Genomic DNA, 19,056 nt, shown 5'->3' with positions numbered 1-19,056 from the left:
AACGGCTGAATAATTGCAGCTACAATAGTGGGAGTGTGATAGGATATAGTTTCGTGTAGTTGCCGTTGCTATTACAATGAAAAAAGTGGAAAAAATCAAAGTGCAAAAATAGTGAAAAAAAAAAATTGCCGGCAAATCGGCAATAATGCCGAGCAGACTCCCCTAAAGGTTAATATATTTAATTAATAGAACATATTTTCGTTGTAATAAAGTCACTTTCGTTGTTCAATAATTTAAAGGAGAAGTCCGGCCAAAATTTATTTTTTATATGTTATTACTTATGGAAAGTTATACAATTTTCTAATGTACATTAATTATGGGAAATGCTCATATACTGCCATTTCCCTTAATTTCGTGTATCAGGAAGTGTTAGAATTCTCTCAGAACCAGTGACGTCACGACGAAGGGTGTAATTCCTATGGAGTGTCCAGCAGGGGGCGCTCTATATATAGAAGTCAATGAGTACCATTGACTTCTATATATAGTGCGCCCCTGCTGGACACTCCATTGGAATTACAATGGATGTGTGTATGTAATGTAATGTAATGCACTGTACTTTGCGATTGAATACATTTATGGAATACTTTGGGGAGCAAGTGTCCTTTCTCCCCAAAGTATCCCATAAATGTAATCAATTTGCTGGGCACCGAGCAGGGAGGGAGAGAGGTGCCATCTACCTCCCCCCTCCCTGCTCGGTGCTGGGAACACATACAATGTACTATTCCCCCATTATCTGCAGATAATGGGGGAGTAGTACCTGTGCTATCTTATCGCCGCCCGCTCCGCCGCTCACAGAAGTGCCCTCTCCTCCTCCGCTCCCCCCCTCCTCCTCGAAACACTATGGCCCCGCTGACTCCCCGCCGCCTGCCCGTACCGCTCCTCACACTATCCGGCCGGCCATCACTCTCTGCTCCTGCAGGCCGGCCGGGTGGGTGAGGGCTGACGCGGCTGGCCTGCAGGAGCAGAGAGCGGTGGCCAGCTGGATAGTGTGAGGAGCGGCACGGGCAGGCGGCGGGGAGTCAGCGGGGCCATATTGTTTCGAGGTGGAGGGGGGGAGCTGAGGAGGAGGGGGCACTTCTGTGAGCGGCGGCGGAGCAGGCGGCACTTATGTGAGTGGCGGCGGAGTGGGCGGCGATAAGATAGCACAGGTACTACTCCCCTATTATCTGCAGATAATGGGGGAGTAGTACTTTGTATATGTTTCCAGCACCGAGCAAGGAGGGGGGAGGTAGATGGCACCTCTCTCCCTCACTGCTCGGTGCCCAGCAAATGTATTTATTGATTACATTTATGGGATACTTTGGGGAGAAAGGACACTTGCTCCCCAAAACATTCCATAAATGTATTCAATCGCAAAGTACAGTACATTACATTACATACACACATCCATTGTAATTCCAATGGAGTGTCCAGCAGACTGCACCCTTCCTTGCTGGTATGGGTGCAGTCTGATATCAGTCTGTCCCCCAAGGGGTTAAGGGGGATGCAATGCATCTTCCCTTAACCCCTTGGGGGCCAGACTGTAAGCAGCGATCTGTAAAGATGCTGCATACTGTAAGGTGCACAACACTGCTCACAATGATGGGTGTTGTGCTTCTGTTTGTGTTTTTTGTGTGTTTCTCCCTTTTTGTTTGTCAGATATCGGTATCCTGTGGATTACGTTGGATTCGATTAACTACGTCGATGACCAGCGGTTGTTTGGATTTTTTTTTTAAAATAAAATGGTCAATGAGGGGTGTGGGGTGTTTTTTATTTGAATAAAAAACAATTTTCAGTTGTGTCTTTATTTCTTTACTTTATAGACTTAGTAGTGGAAGCCGTCTAATAGACGGAATCCATTACTAAGTCGGGGCCTAGTGTTAGCAGGTATAAAATGGCTAACACTAACCCCCCCCATTACTACCCCAGTACCCAATGCCACCAGGGGTACTGGGAAGAGCCGGGTGCCAGTGGTCCCGGAGCGTCAAAATTGGCGCTCCTGGACTGGGGCAGCAGCAGACTGGTAAGATTTAGGCTGGGGAGGGCCTAAACCAATGGCTCATCCCACCCTGATGTTACCAGGCTGCTGTTGCTTGGTTTTTAACCCGGCTGGTTATGAAAATAGGGGGAACCCTACGTATTTTTTTTTTAAATAATTTATTAATAAAAAAAAACGCATAGGGTCCCCCCTATTTTCATAACCAGCCGGGTTAAAAACCAAGCGACAGCAGCCTGGTAACACCAGGGTGGGAAGAGCCATTGGTTTAGGCCCTCCCCAGCCTAAATATTACCAGCCTGCTGCCGCCCCAGTCCAGGAGCGCCAATTTTGACGCTCCGGGACCACTGGCACCCGGCTCTTCCCAGTACCCCTGGTGGCATTGGGTACTGGGGTAATATTGGGGGGGTAAGTGTTAGCCATTTTATACCGGCTAACACTAGGCCCCCTGACTTAGTAATGGATTCTGTCTATTAGACGGCTTCCACTACTAAGTCTATAAAGTAAAGAAATAAAGACAAGACACAAGTGAAAAACATTTTTTATTCAAATAAAAACACCCCCACATCCCTCATTGACCATTTTATTTAAAAACAAAATATCCAAACAACCGCTGGTCATCGACGTAGTCCACCGAATCCGACGTAATTCACAGGATACCGATATCTGTAAAACAAAAAGGGAGAAACACACAACACACAAACAGGAGCACAACACCCATCATTGTGAGCGGTGTTGTTCACCTTACAGTATGCAGCATCTTTACAGATCGCTGCTTACAGTCTGGCTCCCAAGGGGTTAAGGGAGGATGCATTGCATCCCCCTTAACACCTTGGGGGCCAGACCGATGTCAGACTACACCCATACCAGCAAGGAAGGGGTTAAGTGACCCCCCTTCCTTACTGGGATGGGTGCAGTGCTGGGGAGGGGGTGGGGAGAGCTTTATACTCACCATCCGATGTCCCCATGTGTCTTCGCTGGTCCGCAGCACAATGAAGTCACTGTGCTGCGGACCCGCTAATTATATGTGCGCTGAGCCGATCAGCTGAGCGCACATATGATTCAAAATGTTTCTTCTAATAATGCTATTGTGATAACATAATTAGAAGAAACATTTGATGTTTTAATTAAAGTAAAGTATTGATTATTACAGTTTGCTCTATTACTGGGTATATGAATTAACGGCTTAATAGAGCTTCCTGTAATAAATTAATATTTAATTAATAAAACACATTTTCGTTGTAATAAAATTAATTTAGTTGTTCAATAATTTAATTTTAACGAATCCATACTTGTGCAATTAAATATACTATAAAAAAATAAATATATATAAATATACATTTAACAGTATATTTAATTGCACAATGATGGAATCATTTTAATTAAATTATTGAACAACGAAAATGTGTTCTATTAATTAAATATATTAACCATTAGAGGCATTGGCATTACTGCATAGGATAGCTAACCCCGTAATGCCGATTCCTCTTATACTGTTTCCCTGCTTTCCCAGATGCATTCCAGAGGTGTTTGCATCACTTTTTAACCCCTTAGCGACCCATGACGTATCTAATACGTCATGGCGCCGCGGGGGGAGTTCAGAGCGGGGTCCCGCCGGGACCCCGCTCTGAACGGCGCTGATCCCGGCTGACACGTGCAGCCGGGCAGTGCCTCTGTTAGCCGGCGCGGGTCCCGTTGCCGCGCCGGCTAATTAAGCACTTCAATGCAGCTGTCAAACCTGACAGCTGCATTGAAGGGCTTCAGACATCACATCCCTGGTGTCTAGTGGGTCGGATCTCCCCCCCACGATGCGATCGCGGGGGGGAGATCCGTTCTTCTGGCCGTGCCGGGCCTCAGCGTCGGAATGACGCTGATCCCGGCTCGGCAATAGATTGCTATGGCCTGCAGCAGGCCATAGCAATCTATGACCGATCTCATGGATCTTTGCTGTGTATATACACAGCATTGATCTCTATGAGAGATCAGTGCTATGTATATACAAGCCCCCCAGGGGGGCTTCTAGTCCATGTAAAAAAAAAAGTGTTTTTATTAATAAAAAATCCCCTCCCCTAATAAAAGTCCAAATCACCCCCCTTTTCCCATTTTATAAATATAAATTAATAAATAAATAAATAAACATATTTAGTATCGCCGCGGGCGTAATCGCCCGAACTATTAATTAATCACATTCCTGATCTCGCACGGTAAACGGCGTAAGCGCCAAAAAATTCCAAAGTGCAAAATTGCGCATTTTTGGTCGCATCAAATCCAGAAAAAATGTAATAAAAAGCGATCAAAAAGTCGTATATGCGCAATCAAGGTACCGGTAGAAAGAACGCATCATGGCGCAAAAACTGACACCTCACACAGCCCCATAGACCAAAGGATAAAAGCGCTATAAGCCTGGGAATGGAGCGATTTTAAGTGACATATATTTGTTAACAATGGTTTGAATTTTTTACAGGCCATCCGATACAATATAAGTTATACATGTTATATATCATAGTAATCGTAACGACTTGAGGAACATGCATAACAAGTCAGTTTTACCATAGGGCGAACGGCGTAAATGCAAATCTCCCCGAAATCAAAACAAATTCGTTTTTTTTTTCAATTTGACAGCGCAAATGATTTTTTTCCGGTTTCACAACATATTTTATGGAAAAATTATGCCTGTAATTGCAAAGTACAATTGGTTTCGCAAAAAATAAGCACTCATATAAGTCTCTAGGTGAAAAAATGCAAGCGCTATGGACTTTTAAACATAAAATGGAAAAAGCAAAAACGAAAATTGGCTTGGACCTTAAGGGGTTAAAGATGTCTTTGATTTTATTTGTTATTGTTATTTTAACCAAATTCGTTACGAACTTTCTTTAAGTTCGGTTCGGTGACGAACCGAACTTTTTGCAAAGTTCGTAACGAATCTGGTTCGTTATGGTTCGGTTCGCTTATCCCTAATTGTAATGATTCCCTGGTGCATAGATACCTAGCATTTAAAGTTAAACAAACAGCAGGTTCTGTTATGCTCCTGTGTGGCAGGAGATGCTGATTACTAATGTACCTTTATTATCTTCATCTGCTGGACAGTTTTTTTACTTTTTTAAGGCTGCCTTCACACTTAAAGGGGTAGTGTGGCGCTAAACAATTATTCACTAAATAACACACATTACAAAGTTATATAACTTTGTAATGTATGTTATGTTAGTGAATGGCCCCCTTCCCTGTGTTTCCCCCCACCCACGCTAGACCCGGAAGTGTAGTGCTCTATACTCACCTGATCCGTGTCGACCCCCGTCCGCCATCTTGCGACAATGATGTAATCTTCGGGCAGCCGGCCGAACCTCTCCAACCATCCCTCGTGCCGGCCGCCCCCTGCCATTAGCTGCTCAGCTGCGATTGGCTGAGCACAGTTTAGAGATCCGTTACGATCCAAGGTACTGTCAGTTCCTATGTGAATACATACTTGCAGCGTGTACATTACCCGTCCTTGCTTGCTGCACGTGCTCCCAGCTTACTGCTCTCCCGCTTAGCCAATCGGTGTGTTGCTCAGCCGCATCCACTGATTTGCTGAGTGGGAGAGCAGGAAGCCAGGAGCCCGTGCAGCGAGCAAGGATGGGGTAATGTATGCGCTGGCAGCATGTGAGTTAAGGAGTCGGTTGATTTACTACTTGCAGCGTTCTGAAAGATTCACTGCAAGTATGTATTGACATAGGAACTGACAGGACCTTCAATTGTAATGCATCTCGATGGAAAACTCGCAGCAAGATTTTCGCCGTGATCCGTTTTGTGTGAAGCTGCCCTAAATCTTACTTTTTATTGATATGCTAATGATTGTGTCCGGTACCCTTGGTGCACCAATCTATTCACCCACCTGCTGTCTCTTCGTCAATATTAGTCCAGTGCTCTACAATGGTGTAACTCAAGCTCCTTATCCCTGCAGAGTACCAATGCATGTTCATGAGGAGTGGGCAGGTGGATTAGCGCACAGGGGGCTTAAAGGGGTAATGCGGCATTTAACATTTGTTCACTAAATACAACTTTGTAATGTGTGTTATTTAAGTGAATGGCTTCCTTCCCCGTGCTCCCCCCACCCCGGAACTGTGGTGCAGTATACTTACTGAATCGCTGTCGACCCTGGCCGCCATCTTGGGTCGAACACGTCCTCTTCGGGAGGCCGGCCAGACCGCTGCAGCCGTCCCTCATGCCGGTCCCCCTCTGCCGCGTCATCAGCTGCTTAGCCGCGATTAGCTGAGCATAGTAATGCTATGTTTAACGCCACACTACCCCTTTAAGTATCTCCCCCAATGCAACAAACATCCTCTTTAGTATATAAATATAAGTACGTTTTTCACTAAAACTGCCTACTGTATTAAGAAAGGTAGTCCCTCTGCCCTATAAGACCCTAAAAGCAGGTTAGCTTCTTCGAACCTGCACTTATTTCTCTTTAACTAAACTTTTGATATATCATGGAAAAATTGGTACCGTACCTGTGCGGTCGAGTGCATTTTGCGGTGGGTTTAGCATTTCAGATAATCAGTTTCTACAGTTGTCTGTGGCTCTGAGATTTTCTGAATGTGCTGATAGATACTAAGGGGGCCCATTGCTCACCGCTTCTGCCCCTTTATTCTAGTGGGCAAAGAGAAATCCGCATTAAACCTGCACCAATATCTGTTTAATAAGCTTTTTCTTTTGAAGATATATAAAGTTAAACAGACAATAATAAGTACTATACTCCTTTTTTTTTTCTCATCCAAAAACATTTACATGTAGGATTCAAAAGATCCCACGACTTCTGGTTGCTGCAGCAGATGGTTACCTGTACATCTACAACCTTGACCCACAAGAGGGTGGAGAATGCACATTAATGAAACAACATAAGTAAGAAAAAGAGCAGTTCTTTGTACATAAAAATAGCATTAGAGTCAGTTTTAAACAAAAACTGGTGTAATTTACTCACAGCAACCAATCACAGCTTAACTTTCATATCATAATGAGCCCTGGTGCAATGAAACCATAGCTGTGATTGGTTGCTGTGGGAGATTTTAGTGTTTGTTTGTTTTGCTTTTGTCGTTTAAAATAAAAGTATACCTGTCAGGAGAACGATCGCGGAGACGACTGCGAGCCTTCCCCGCTTTGTTCCTATGTGAATTTGATGGCCTCATAAACCATAAAATCATTTATTAGATTGGGTTATTACGCCTGCGGCGATACCAGAGCTGTACAGCGGGATCGGGGGTCTACACTGCATATCCCACTCCATCCCGATGTACAGCTCCAGTAATCGCAGCAGCGCTATTACCTTATCTTGCAGCCACTGTGGCGGCCTCCAGGGATCGGGGAACTTGTCCCGCTATATGAAAGGGGCGGGGGCAGGTCAGCAGTGGCCCTGCTAGGTTAAGCAGCTGACGCCCACTTGCACTGCCCACACCTTACCGTCGCCACCGCCAGCCCCACACCTCACCATTGGTACCGCACCACCTGCCCGTTTTAGAAGGATTTTTTCTAAAAATCATATTTATGATTAATGTTGATCTTATCAATTTGAAACTAGCAGAGTGGCTTAGGCATTTGTTTCCGCGGCATCTTCGCAGCTTGTCCTGGATTGTTTAATGCACAAATCATGCAACCTTGTATAAGTCTCGAAATTGCGGTGCTGAATCCTTGACCTTCCCATAATTTTTCCACGGGGACTATCATGGCTCCATTTGACAAATGTGTATCTCCATGGACTGCTTGTGCCATTATCAGGAAAAAATCTTGTGGCAGGGGTTCTGGTAGAGTTCCCCCATAGGCCTTCTTTCTCTCTGGCTCCCATCTCAGTCCATTTCTGTTTCTCTGCTGGTGTAGCCTTTGTAGATAGTGTTTTTCGTTGTTTTTTTTTCTACAAAATACATATTACATAAAAGAACACATTAATAATATATACAGCATAAAAATCCACCGACCCATCCCAATTTTCACCAACCAATCCCCCCACCACCCTCCCTGCCGAAGGGGGAGACCAAAAAAAACAACACAACTTTGTTCAAAGTAGTATTTCATATTTCACATACCACAGATGTCATAAATGTTAACATTTCTGGCCTAATTGTATTATTCTTCATATCTGGTTTTATATTTCTCCCAATGCACTATACTTTGGCCTTCCGATCCGATCCAGTTTCGTATCCACAATAGTCTAGCATAGAAAAACCACTTAAATACTTTCTTCAATGTTTTTTTCCCTGTTTTAATCGCTCCAGAATCCCCCAATACAGCAAGAAGCGGAGAGTGGGAAAATTTAATACCAAATGCTTGATTTATCCTTTTATATACCTCTAACCAATAATTCTGGATCTGTGGGCAGACCCATAACATATGCAAAAAATCAGACTCCGCAGAGCCGCACCTAGGACACTCCCCATCTCTTCTTCTCTTGATCTTGTATAAGAAAGTAGGGGTGTAATACTGCCTATGGTTTATATTAAATTGTATTAACCCATGATTGCCCGACCTGGACACCAGTGCAACATTTTGGTAGATCTTATTCCATTGTTTTTTCACTAATATGCCCAAAATCTTTCTCCCACCTCTTCTTACTTTTACTACTTACTTCTACTGTTCTCTTTATATAGGAATAAATATAAGAGACAATTTTCGTTTTATTGTACCCTGAGGCTGCATTCCCACGTTCCGTGATCCTGACGGATCACGGACGTGGAATGCATGTACCGGAGTCCCCCCGCGCCCGGACAGCCTCTGTAATTAGATGCTGGGAGCGGGGGAGACTGTATTCATAAGCGCCGCGCGGTGCTATTACTCCCTACTGTTACTACAGTCTCCCCCGCTCCCAGCATCTAATTACAGATGCTGTCCGGGCGCGGGGGGACTCCGGTACATGCAATTCACGTCTGATCACGGAACGTGGGAATGCAGCCTTAATCATTTGTTTAATCAGGGTGTCCAGGTCAAACCTCACCATCTTTAACCATACTGTGTTTTTTAGGGCATGACACAACTTAGCATAGTCGTACCATACATTATCCGATAGCCAGTGGCGTAGCTATAGGGGTCGCAGGGGTCGCCATGGCGACCCGGCCCCTACGCTAGGGGGGCCCGCACGGCCCCCCTTGCCACTTCCTCCTGTGCTCCCCCAATCCGGGGGGGCCGCGGCAGGGGATATGCCCCCGGACCTCTTTCAGTTCAGTGAGCTTCCGGGATGCCGGCCCTGGCCGGAAGCTCACTGATGCAGGACCGCGGCGTTGGGACTTCTCCTCCTCCTCGGCAGCTGACATGTGACGTCATCATGTCACATGTCAGCCGCCGGGCAGTAGAGAGGAGAAATCCGGGCGCCGCGGTCCTGCATCAGTGAGCTTCCGGCCAGGGCCGGCATCCCGGAAGCTCACTGAACTGAAGAGAAGCTGCCAGGCCTGAGGGAGATCAAGGATCCAGGTGAGGTGAGTTTATTTTGTTTTGTTTTTTTTCATTTTTTACATAAATGTTGCGATGTGGGGGGCTGCACAAGGGGTCTATACTGGGGGGGCTGCACAAGGGGTCTATACTGGGGGGGCTGCACAAGGGGTCTGTACTGGGGGGGGCTGCACAAGGGGTCTATACTGGGGGGGGCTGCACAAGGGGTCTATACTGGGGGGCTGCACAAGGGGTCTATACTGGGGGGGGCTGCACAAGGGGTTTATACTGGGGGCGGGGGCTTGGCTGCACAAGGGGTCTATACTTGGGGGCGGGCTGCACAAGGGGTCTATACTGGGGGGGCTGCACAAGGGGTCTATACTGGGGGGCTGCACAAGGGGTCTATACTGGGGGGGCTGCACAAGGGGTCTATACTGGGGGGGCTGCACAAGGGGTCTATACTGGGGGCGGGGGCTTGGCTGCACAAGGGGTCTATACTGGGGGGCGGGCTGCACAAGGGGTCTATACTGGGGGGCTGCACAAGGGGGTCTATACTGGGGGGGCTGCACAAGGGGTCTATACTGGGGGGGCTGCACAAGGGGTCTATACTGGGGGGGCTGCTCAAGGGGTCTATACTGGGGGGGGCTGCACAAGGGGTCTATACTGGGGGGGGCTGCACAAGGGGTCTATACTATGAGGGGGGGCTGCACAAGGGGTCTATACTATGGTAGGGGGAGTACACAAGGGGTCTATACTATGAGAGGGTTACACAGGGGGTCTGTACTGTGGGGGGTCTACACAGGGGGTCTATACTGGGGGGGCTACACAGGGGGTCTATACTGGGGGGCTGCACAGGGGGTCTATACTGGGGGGGCTGCACAAGGGGTCTATACTGGGGGGGGCTGCACAAGGGGTCTATACTGGGGGGGGGCTGCACAAGGGGTCTATACTGGGGGGGGCTGCACAAGGGGTCTATACTGGGGGGCTGCACAAGGGGTCTATACTATGAGGGGCGGGGCTGCACAAGGGGTCTATACTACGAGAGGGTTACACAGGGGGTCTGTACTGTGGGGGATCTACACAGGGGGTCTATACTGTGGGGGGGCTACACAGGGGGTCTATACTGTGGGGGGGCTACACAGGGGGTCTATATCTACATTATCTGTACTCAGATATCACTGTGTTGTCTGTGGCGTTACATAGGACTGCAGGTGACTACTACATTATCTGTACTCAGAGGGATATCACTGTGTTATCTGTGGTGTTACATAGGACTGCAGGTGACATCTACTGCATTATTTGTACTCAGAAATATCACTGTGTTATCTGTGGTGTTACATAGGACTACAGGTGACTACTACTTTATCTGTACTCAGATATTACTGTGTTATCTGTGGTGTTACATAGGACTGCAGGTGACTACTACATTATCTGTACTCAGAGGGATATCACTGTTATCTGTGGTGTTACATAGGACTGCAGGTGATATCAGGTGACTTCTCCAGGTTGCAGAAGTTCAAACTTCATTGTGCCCTGCTGATAGTTTATTATGGGAGTTTTGCAGCATTTGGCTCTTCAGGTTGCAGCACTACAACCCCCATCATATCCAACTGGCAGTTCATGATGAGAGTTGTAGTTTTTCAGCTGGAGAGTCAAAGATTGGAATACAATGATTAGACAATGACACAGTACAGTCCATTAATTATAGGGGGCAGTAGTGCAGTACATGAGGTGGAGGCAGTGACAGTGCATTAGAACATGGTGGCACATTAGAGTAATTGGATATAACGTTAGATATGACTTTGCCTGATCGGGTGAGATGGGGGGCCCCAAGCTAACATTTTGCACCAGGGCCCATCAACCTTTAGCTACTCCCCTGCCGATAGCTCATATTCTCCTCTAATCCTATTCCAGTCTTTAATTTGACCTTTGGCATATATATCAACTAATTTTAGAATTCCCTTTCTCACCAGACTATCCAAGACACAAATTCTTCGTACCTCTTGAATACTCTCATTCCACCATATAGTGGTAAACTCAAATACCGATTTTAAATTTAAAGCGTAACTGTCATTTCAGGGTCATTTTTCTAAAAACTTAAATATCAACAGTACAAGCGATTTAAAGAAACTCTGTAATGGGTTTTATGTACTAAAAGGGTTTCTTTCTGTACTAAAAAAGCAATCTCCCAGCCTCCCCCCTCACATCAGATGAAGCAGGATTTCTGTGTCCATTATGTGGCTATGGAAGAGTAAACAGCTCCACATTTATTCGGGCCCTTTTCCTACCCCAGATTAGAGAATTGGTCAACACCCTTATCTTTTTTAGATATCTATCTGATATCCAAATCGGAGCTATTCCAAAAACATATAGGAATTTAGGGAGACAGATAGTTTTAAACAAGACCATTCTATCTATCTTAGAGATGGAAAGTTTTTACCATACCATACATTTCCTCTCCACCTCCTTTATTATATCTCTCAAATTAAGTTCGTTAAACTGCTCTAGATCCCTAGATACTTTAATACCCAGATATCTAAAGCTACTATTCTCTTCAAACACCTTTAACTGTGGCAAGGAGAAATCCAACCCCCTACCCAAGGGAATTAGGATTGATTTACTTTAATACTTAAACCTGATATATAACCAATCTCTCCAATCAAATCCATTACTTTTGGCACACTCCGCCGGGGATCCTCGAGAAACAACAACACGTCATCGACGTAGAGTGACACCCTGTCCCCTCCACCCCTCGCCCCAAAGCCTACTATATCAGGATCCGATCTTATCAACTGGGCCAAAGGCTCAATACTGAGGGGAGAGGCAACACCCCTGGCTAGTACCCCGACACAGTGAAAAAAACTCTGACCTCTCCCCATTAACCAATACAGCTGCTCTTGGGTTCTTATACAACAATTGGACTAACCTAATATATCCAGGACCAATATTAAAACGTTTCATTGCCTTCTGCAAGTACTCCCACTCCACCCTGTCAAATGCCTAAGTGGCATCTAATGACAGGATGGAGTGGGAGCATGGAACGTCCACCATTTGCAAATTCTCCAACACTCTCCTATTATTATATTTGGCCATTCTGCCTGGTATAAAACCACATTGGTCCTCATCGGACCAACTCAGGGATCACTTTTTGTAATCTATTCGCCAACAATTTAGCAAGGATCTTCGCATCCACATTCATCAGTGAAATTGGACGCTATGCCTCCATCTCCAACTTATTTTTAAAATAAGAGATATTACTGCCTCTTCCTTACCGAATTTCAACCGAAGACTTAATCACCTCCAACAATTTTGGCAATAGAATATCACAATGCTTTTTATATAGTTCGTAGGGCAGACCATCTATTCCTGGAGCTGAATCCCCTGGGGAGTGATCCAGTGCGTTATTTAACTCTTCTAGGGTTATCTGGGCTTCCAATTCTACCTATTGTTCTAAGTCTAACATGGGAAAGCAACATCTGTCTAACACCCTGTTAATATCATCACTGGAAGTCTCATGTTCTGATGCATAAACCTTAGAAAAATATTTCCTAAACTGCTCTAATATTTCCTGGGTTCCATTAACTAGAACACCTTTGGCTATTTTTATCGCCTGAATATCCGTATTAGCTAACTGATTTTTATTTATTTGGTGCACCTGACCCCAAGTAATTTTTTTTCCCCACAAGGCCAACTGGTTTCTAGCTTTTTCTAACAGGTAGTTATCCAAATTCTGCTTAGCTATGACAAACTGTGATAATGCATCTTCTGGCCCATTTCTCTCATATTCCTCCTCCCTGACTCATAGGGTCTCCTCTAAACCTCTTTCCTTAATCCTATACCCCTTCTTAACACTACTGATCACTCCAAAATATTATCCTCTAACCACCGCTTTTAGTGTATCCCACACCACCTGTAGTGAAGCCGAATTAACATTTATTTTCTATATCTCTTCAAATTCCTTTCCCAAATCTTCTATATTAGGAATTAAATTCAACCAGTGACCATTTATTCTAATATTAAAGGGGTTTTCCGGGGAAAAATGATTTTTTGTATTAGGAAAGGGTTGACCAAGGTTAACCCTTCTATACTTACCTGTCAGTAGATGTCAGCTTTGGGAGATCCTGGGCCGGTCACATGATTTGCCTGCTTCTGATCTTCTGTCTTCCTGTCATTTTCCGGACCGGAAGCTTCTCCTGTCTCTGCTTCCAGTTCGGTGACGTCAGCTGCACTGAGTTCTTCTGAGCCTGTGCCAGGCTCTCCCTCCTCTTGTTGGCTGCAGAGTACTTGAGCCTGATTGGCTACACACTAGGCTGTGCAGATCAAGCGTGAAGGGGGCTTGTGAAGACGGAGGGGCTCGATTTCTGTCAGGCAGGTCACAGCAGTGTCACACTCTCGGCAACAGCACAGACACAGCGTCTCTGATTCATTCTGAGAGGGGGGAATGCTGTCTGTGTCTGTGCTGCTGCCGTTCTGATAGCTCGTTCACCACTTCATTCTGTCACAACACTGTTCCCTGACACATAAATCATCTCCTCCCCCGTCCTAATCCACCCCTCCCCCCCCCCCCCCCCCCCACACACACACACAGAAGCAGTCAGTGTGAACCTTCTTTTAGATAGAGCTGAAGCAGCTGTCATGAGTCCTTTGTTTGTGTGAGGGGGGCGTCTGGTTAGGATGCAGGAGATGATTTCTGTGTGACATAACACTGTTCAGTCTGAAAGAACAGGTGAGGGGCACCAGCTATATCAACAGGAACACTCTCAGCAACACCACAGATGCATACAGCGTTTCCCCTCCACTAATGAATATCAATGCTGACAGGTGCAAGGCAGCCAATCAGCATTGATACTCATTATGGAGAGGGAGGGACACTGTGGCTGTATGTGGGGAGGGGGGCACAGGACTCGGGTGGTGATGATTTCTGAGAGGCAAAACACTATGCAATTAGACAGAAGAGTTCCACAAGCTATAAGAATGGGAGCACTCTTGGCACTAGCACAAACAGCCACAGATTGCTTCTGCACTAGAGATGAGCCAACCGGGTTCTGGTTCGAGTCCATCCGAACCCGAACGATCGGCATTTGATTTGTGGTGGCTGCTGAACTTGGATAAAGCTCTAAGGTTTTCTGGGAAAAAATGGATACAGCCAATGACTATATCCATGTTTTCCATGTAGCCTTAGGGCTTTATCCAACTTCAGCAGCCACTGCTAATCAAATGCTGAAAGTTCGGGTTCGGATGGACTCGAGAATGCTCAAGGTTCGCTCATCTCTATTCTGCACCTCTATTTCTGTCAAAACTGTTATTTTTTTTCAAATAGAAAACATCACCACCCGGGTTCCCCCCCTCCCTTTTTCTTTTTTGTTTATGTATTATAGAAGTAGATATTTTTTTGGACTATTTCCCTCTTGCTTCCTCACCCACTTCCTATGGTGCAATGGTAAGTGTCAGGTTTACCATGCTTACTGGCCAGGGTTCCCATCCCATCAGGGAATGAATTTTAATTTTTTTTTTCAAATGATGACTTTTGCTAGATATGATGGTCATTCTAATTCCTCTGCAAACAAGAAACACCAAAATAAAATCATATCTATTTGCCACAATTTAATAAAATATAATTTATTATATTGTGGACAATAGATATGATATGATTTTATTTTGGTTAGGTAATAAATGTATACAATTATACATGGCAGTTTTAGATGGCGTAGCGTCAATAGAGCATTATTTTCTTAGAAAATTCATCTTGTTTGTATAATACCCTCAGTGTTTCTTGTTTGCAGAGGAACTAGAATGACCATCATATCTAGCAAAAGTCATCATTGGAAAAAAAAAAAAAATTGTTCCCTAATGGGATGTGAACCCTAGTCATTAAGAATGGTAAACCTGACACTTACCATTGCACCATAGGAAGTGGCTGTGGAAGCAAGAGGGAAATAGTCCAAAATAGATCTACTTCTATAATACAGAAATAAAAATAAAACATTACCATGCTGTGGAAGTGTGGTATGTTATCAAGTTTCAAAAACTGTACCTTGTGTGTAACCAGTAGCTTGTGGTGGGAGGAGCCTGAGGCTGCAGTTCATGTGGTATTTGATTAGCTCGTTATACACTGCAATTCCAACTCTGGTGCTGTGTAAGGGCCCTTTTACACTGAAAGATTATCTGACAGATTATCTGCCAAAGATTTGAAGCCAAAACCAGGACTGGATTTGAAAAGAGGAGAAATCTCAGGCTTTCCTTTATTACCTGCTCTCTGTTTATAGTCCATTCCTGGCTTTGGCTTAAAATCTTTGGCAGATAATCTGTCAGATAATCTTTCTGTGTAAAAGGGCCCTTAGTAAACAGACAGAGCAGCTTGTAAACAAACAATACAAGATATAAAAAGAGCTTTTTCATCTCATGAGAAGCTGATAGAGAAGAAAAATGTATATGGGGAGGTTTGTCTAGGCAATCATGTTAGATGATTTTTGAAAAAACAAAAATCCTGGAAAACCTCTTTAAGTGATCTACTTAAACCCTCTGTAAATAACTGTAACATAACTGGTGCATGATCAGATAAACCTCTACTTAACCTCTTAAGGACGCATGACGTACCAGTACGTCATGCGCCCGTAAGAGGTGTTCAGAGCGGGGCCGCGGTTCCAGGTGCCCCTTGTAGCCCGGGACCGTAGGTATTAGCGGGCACGGTCCGATCGCCGTGCCCGCTAATACAGTAATACAAACATGACAGCTGCATCCGATTACCGGATGCAGCACTTCCCTGGTGTCTAGTGGAGGAGATCGCTCCTCCGGGACGTTGTCCCAGAGGAGCGATCTCAGTTACTGCTGCCGGCCGGGGACCGCTCCAAAATGGCGCCGTCCCCGGCTCGGCACTCGTTTGTTTTCGGCTGCAGCAGCCGAAAGCAAACGAGTGCCGATCTCATTGATCTTTGCTGTATAACTATACAGCAAAGATCTCAATGAGAGATCAAAGTGAATATACTAGAAGTCCCCCCGGGGGGGGGGGGGGGGGAAAGTATTGTTATAAGTAAAAAAGCCACCTCCCCTAATAAAAGTCTGAATCACCCCCCTTTTCCCAGGTTTTAAATAAAAGTAAATAAATAAACATGTTTGCTATCACCGTGTGCGTAATAGCCTGAACTATTAATTAATCACATTACTGATCTCGCACGGTAAATGGCGTAAGCGCAAAAATCCCAAAGTGCAAAATTGCGCATTTTTGGTCGCATCAAATCCAGAAAAAATGTAATAAAAAGCAATCAAAAAGTCGTATATGCGCAATCAAGTAAACATCATGGCGCAAAAAATGACACCTCATACAGCCTCATAAACCAAAGGATAAAAGCGTTATAAGCCTGGGAATAGAGCGATTTTAAGGAACGTATATTTGTTAACAATGGTTTGAATTTTTTACCGGCTATCAGATACAAGAAAAGTTATACATGTTATATGTTAATGTTATGTTATATATTTTAATCGTAACGACTTGAGGAACATGCATAACAAGTCAGTTTTACCCCAGGGCGAATGGCGTAAAAACACATTCCCCCCCAAATAAAAGAAATGTGGGGGTTTTTTTCAATTTCACCACACTTTGAATTTTTTTCTGGTTTTGCAGGCCGGGGGCTGCGGGGCTGGGGGCGATCATGCGGTGGGGGGCTGCAGGGCTGGGGGCGATCGTGCTGCCGGGGGCTGGGGGCGATATACATTACCTGATCCCGGCTCCTGCTTGCTTTAGCGGCTCCCGGCACGTTCCGCCTGGCCAATCAGTGCGCTGCCCCGCCGCAACGCACTGATTGGCCGGGCGGGCCGTGAAGACACCGGGAGCCCCGAAGCAAGCAGGAACGGGAACCGGGTAATGTATAATGTCCGGCGGCCGGGGGGTTAATGGGGCGGGCTGCAGACAAAATCGCAGCAGGGATGTACATCCCTGCTGCGAGTTTCTCTGCTATTGAAAGTATAGGGCCGGGATCTGCAGCGAGTCTCCCTGCAAAAACGCAGCAAGGAGACTTGCTGCAGATCCGGCAAGTGGGTTTATAACCTAAAACATAATTATTAAAGGGAGGAGGAATATATACAAACGCCAGAATACATATCAACTTTTCCAGTTCACCAAACAAAAAAACAAATCTTCCATCCCCATCAACTCTTTGTGTATTAACACTGTAACCCCCTAGAATAACAAGAATAGGTGAAGTGATATTGTTCTGCCCACCATAGTCTGCTCAACTTATGTTCTGTTTCTTTGGTAAAGTGAGTCTCTATTAAACAGACCACATAAGGCAAAAAGGACCCAACCCTCCCCTCCCTTCCCCCACTGACACATAGTAAAAACCTGAGTCTCTGCACCTGAGATATCCCCAGCAACTAGAGATGAGCGAACCTCGAGCATGCTCGAGTCCATCCGAACCCGAACTTTTGGCATTTGATTAGCTGGGGCTGCTGAAGTTGGATAAAGCCCTAAGGCTATGTGGAAAACATGGATATAGTCATTGGCTGTATCCATGTTTTCCAGACAACCTTAGAGCTTTATCCAACTTCAGCAGCCCCAGCTAATCAAATGCCGCTCGTTCGGGTTCGGATGGACCCGAACCCGGTTCGCTCATCTCTACCAGCAATCTCTTACTATATATACATTTATGCCTTTTTGATCCAGCCCCAACACTGCTTCATTAGGAGAAGTAAAAAACCACAACTTTTATTGTCATAGTCAATCCTGAGCTTCGCTGGGAAGATGAATGCATATTTATTATGCTTTTGCCTTAAACTTTTTTAATCTCTCTCTTGCCTTTCTAAGGATTACCTCCTTGTCTCTACAGGACAACACCTTGGAAATCCTCCTGGAAGGGGGGGGGGGGGTTTTGATGGCACGCTCTATACTATCCGCTCTATACTCACTGACTCAACCACCCCCAGCAAATTAGACAGCCACTTCTGCATAAATCCTAGCACATCCTTTCCCTCCACACCTTTAGGGAACCCTACTGCTCTAATGTTATTCCTTCTGGAACGGTCCTCCAGCTCTACCACTTTCTCTTTTTAGCACTTCACTTTCCTCCAACAGAGTCTTAACATTCCCCTGAATATTCTGCATAGTATCTTCTTATGAACCTATCCGGCCTTCTACTTCTACTTCATCAAACCTCTTGCTCATTTTGTCAAAGTCAGATCTTATAACGGATATTTCTGAGCCAATAGACACCACTTGTGCTGATAAATCAGAGATGGAGGGGTCACACTTTTTAATTGCAGATAGTACTTCCCCCAACCAGGGCATAGACTCAGCCCCATCTCCTCCCGAGGCACCACCACTTTCTTTACCACTAAAACTATTATCTCCAGCTTTCCCTGTGCCTTTAGACTTCACAACATTAGGGGAGCACAACATCTTGTAAATCTACCCTGCACTCCCCCCCCCCCCCCCCCCCCCCCATCATATACTTAGTCCAAAAAAAAAAAATTGTACAGCAAATTAAAAAGAGTGGAATCGAGTCCAACACTAGGTCAGACAACTTAGTCAGATATATATCTCTAATGTGCACAGCCTCTTCCTTGCATCCGGTAAAGAACAGGGTTTATACAATTCCCAGTTTTATGATACTGCTAAATGACCCTGATGTTTTAGCAAATGATTAAACAGCACAAATTTTCGTCGGAATAAGTAACTGGCTTTAGCCACTGGCAGCAGG

At 45.3% G+C, this 19,056-nt stretch overlaps 1 protein-coding gene across 3 annotated transcripts in view; it reads left to right on the top strand.

Annotated features, from left to right (window-relative positions):
* The window catches only part of WIPI2 (WD repeat domain, phosphoinositide interacting 2), a 150,675-nt gene that overhangs the window by 118,059 nt on the left and 13,560 nt on the right, over positions 1-19,056 (top strand). For all 3 annotated transcript variants that reach the window (XM_069983577.1, XM_069983574.1, XM_069983575.1), the window contains one exon: positions 6,746-6,853. In XM_069983577.1, the coding sequence (XP_069839678.1) occupies positions 6,746-6,853 (108 nt within the window). The remainder of the gene's footprint in view (positions 1-6,745; positions 6,854-19,056) is intronic.

Source organism: Dendropsophus ebraccatus, chromosome 9, assembly GCF_027789765.1.
Source record: "Dendropsophus ebraccatus isolate aDenEbr1 chromosome 9, aDenEbr1.pat, whole genome shotgun sequence".
Taxonomy (NCBI): Eukaryota; Metazoa; Chordata; class Amphibia; order Anura; family Hylidae; genus Dendropsophus; species Dendropsophus ebraccatus.
This window is presented reverse-complemented; position numbering and strand designations above follow the sequence as displayed.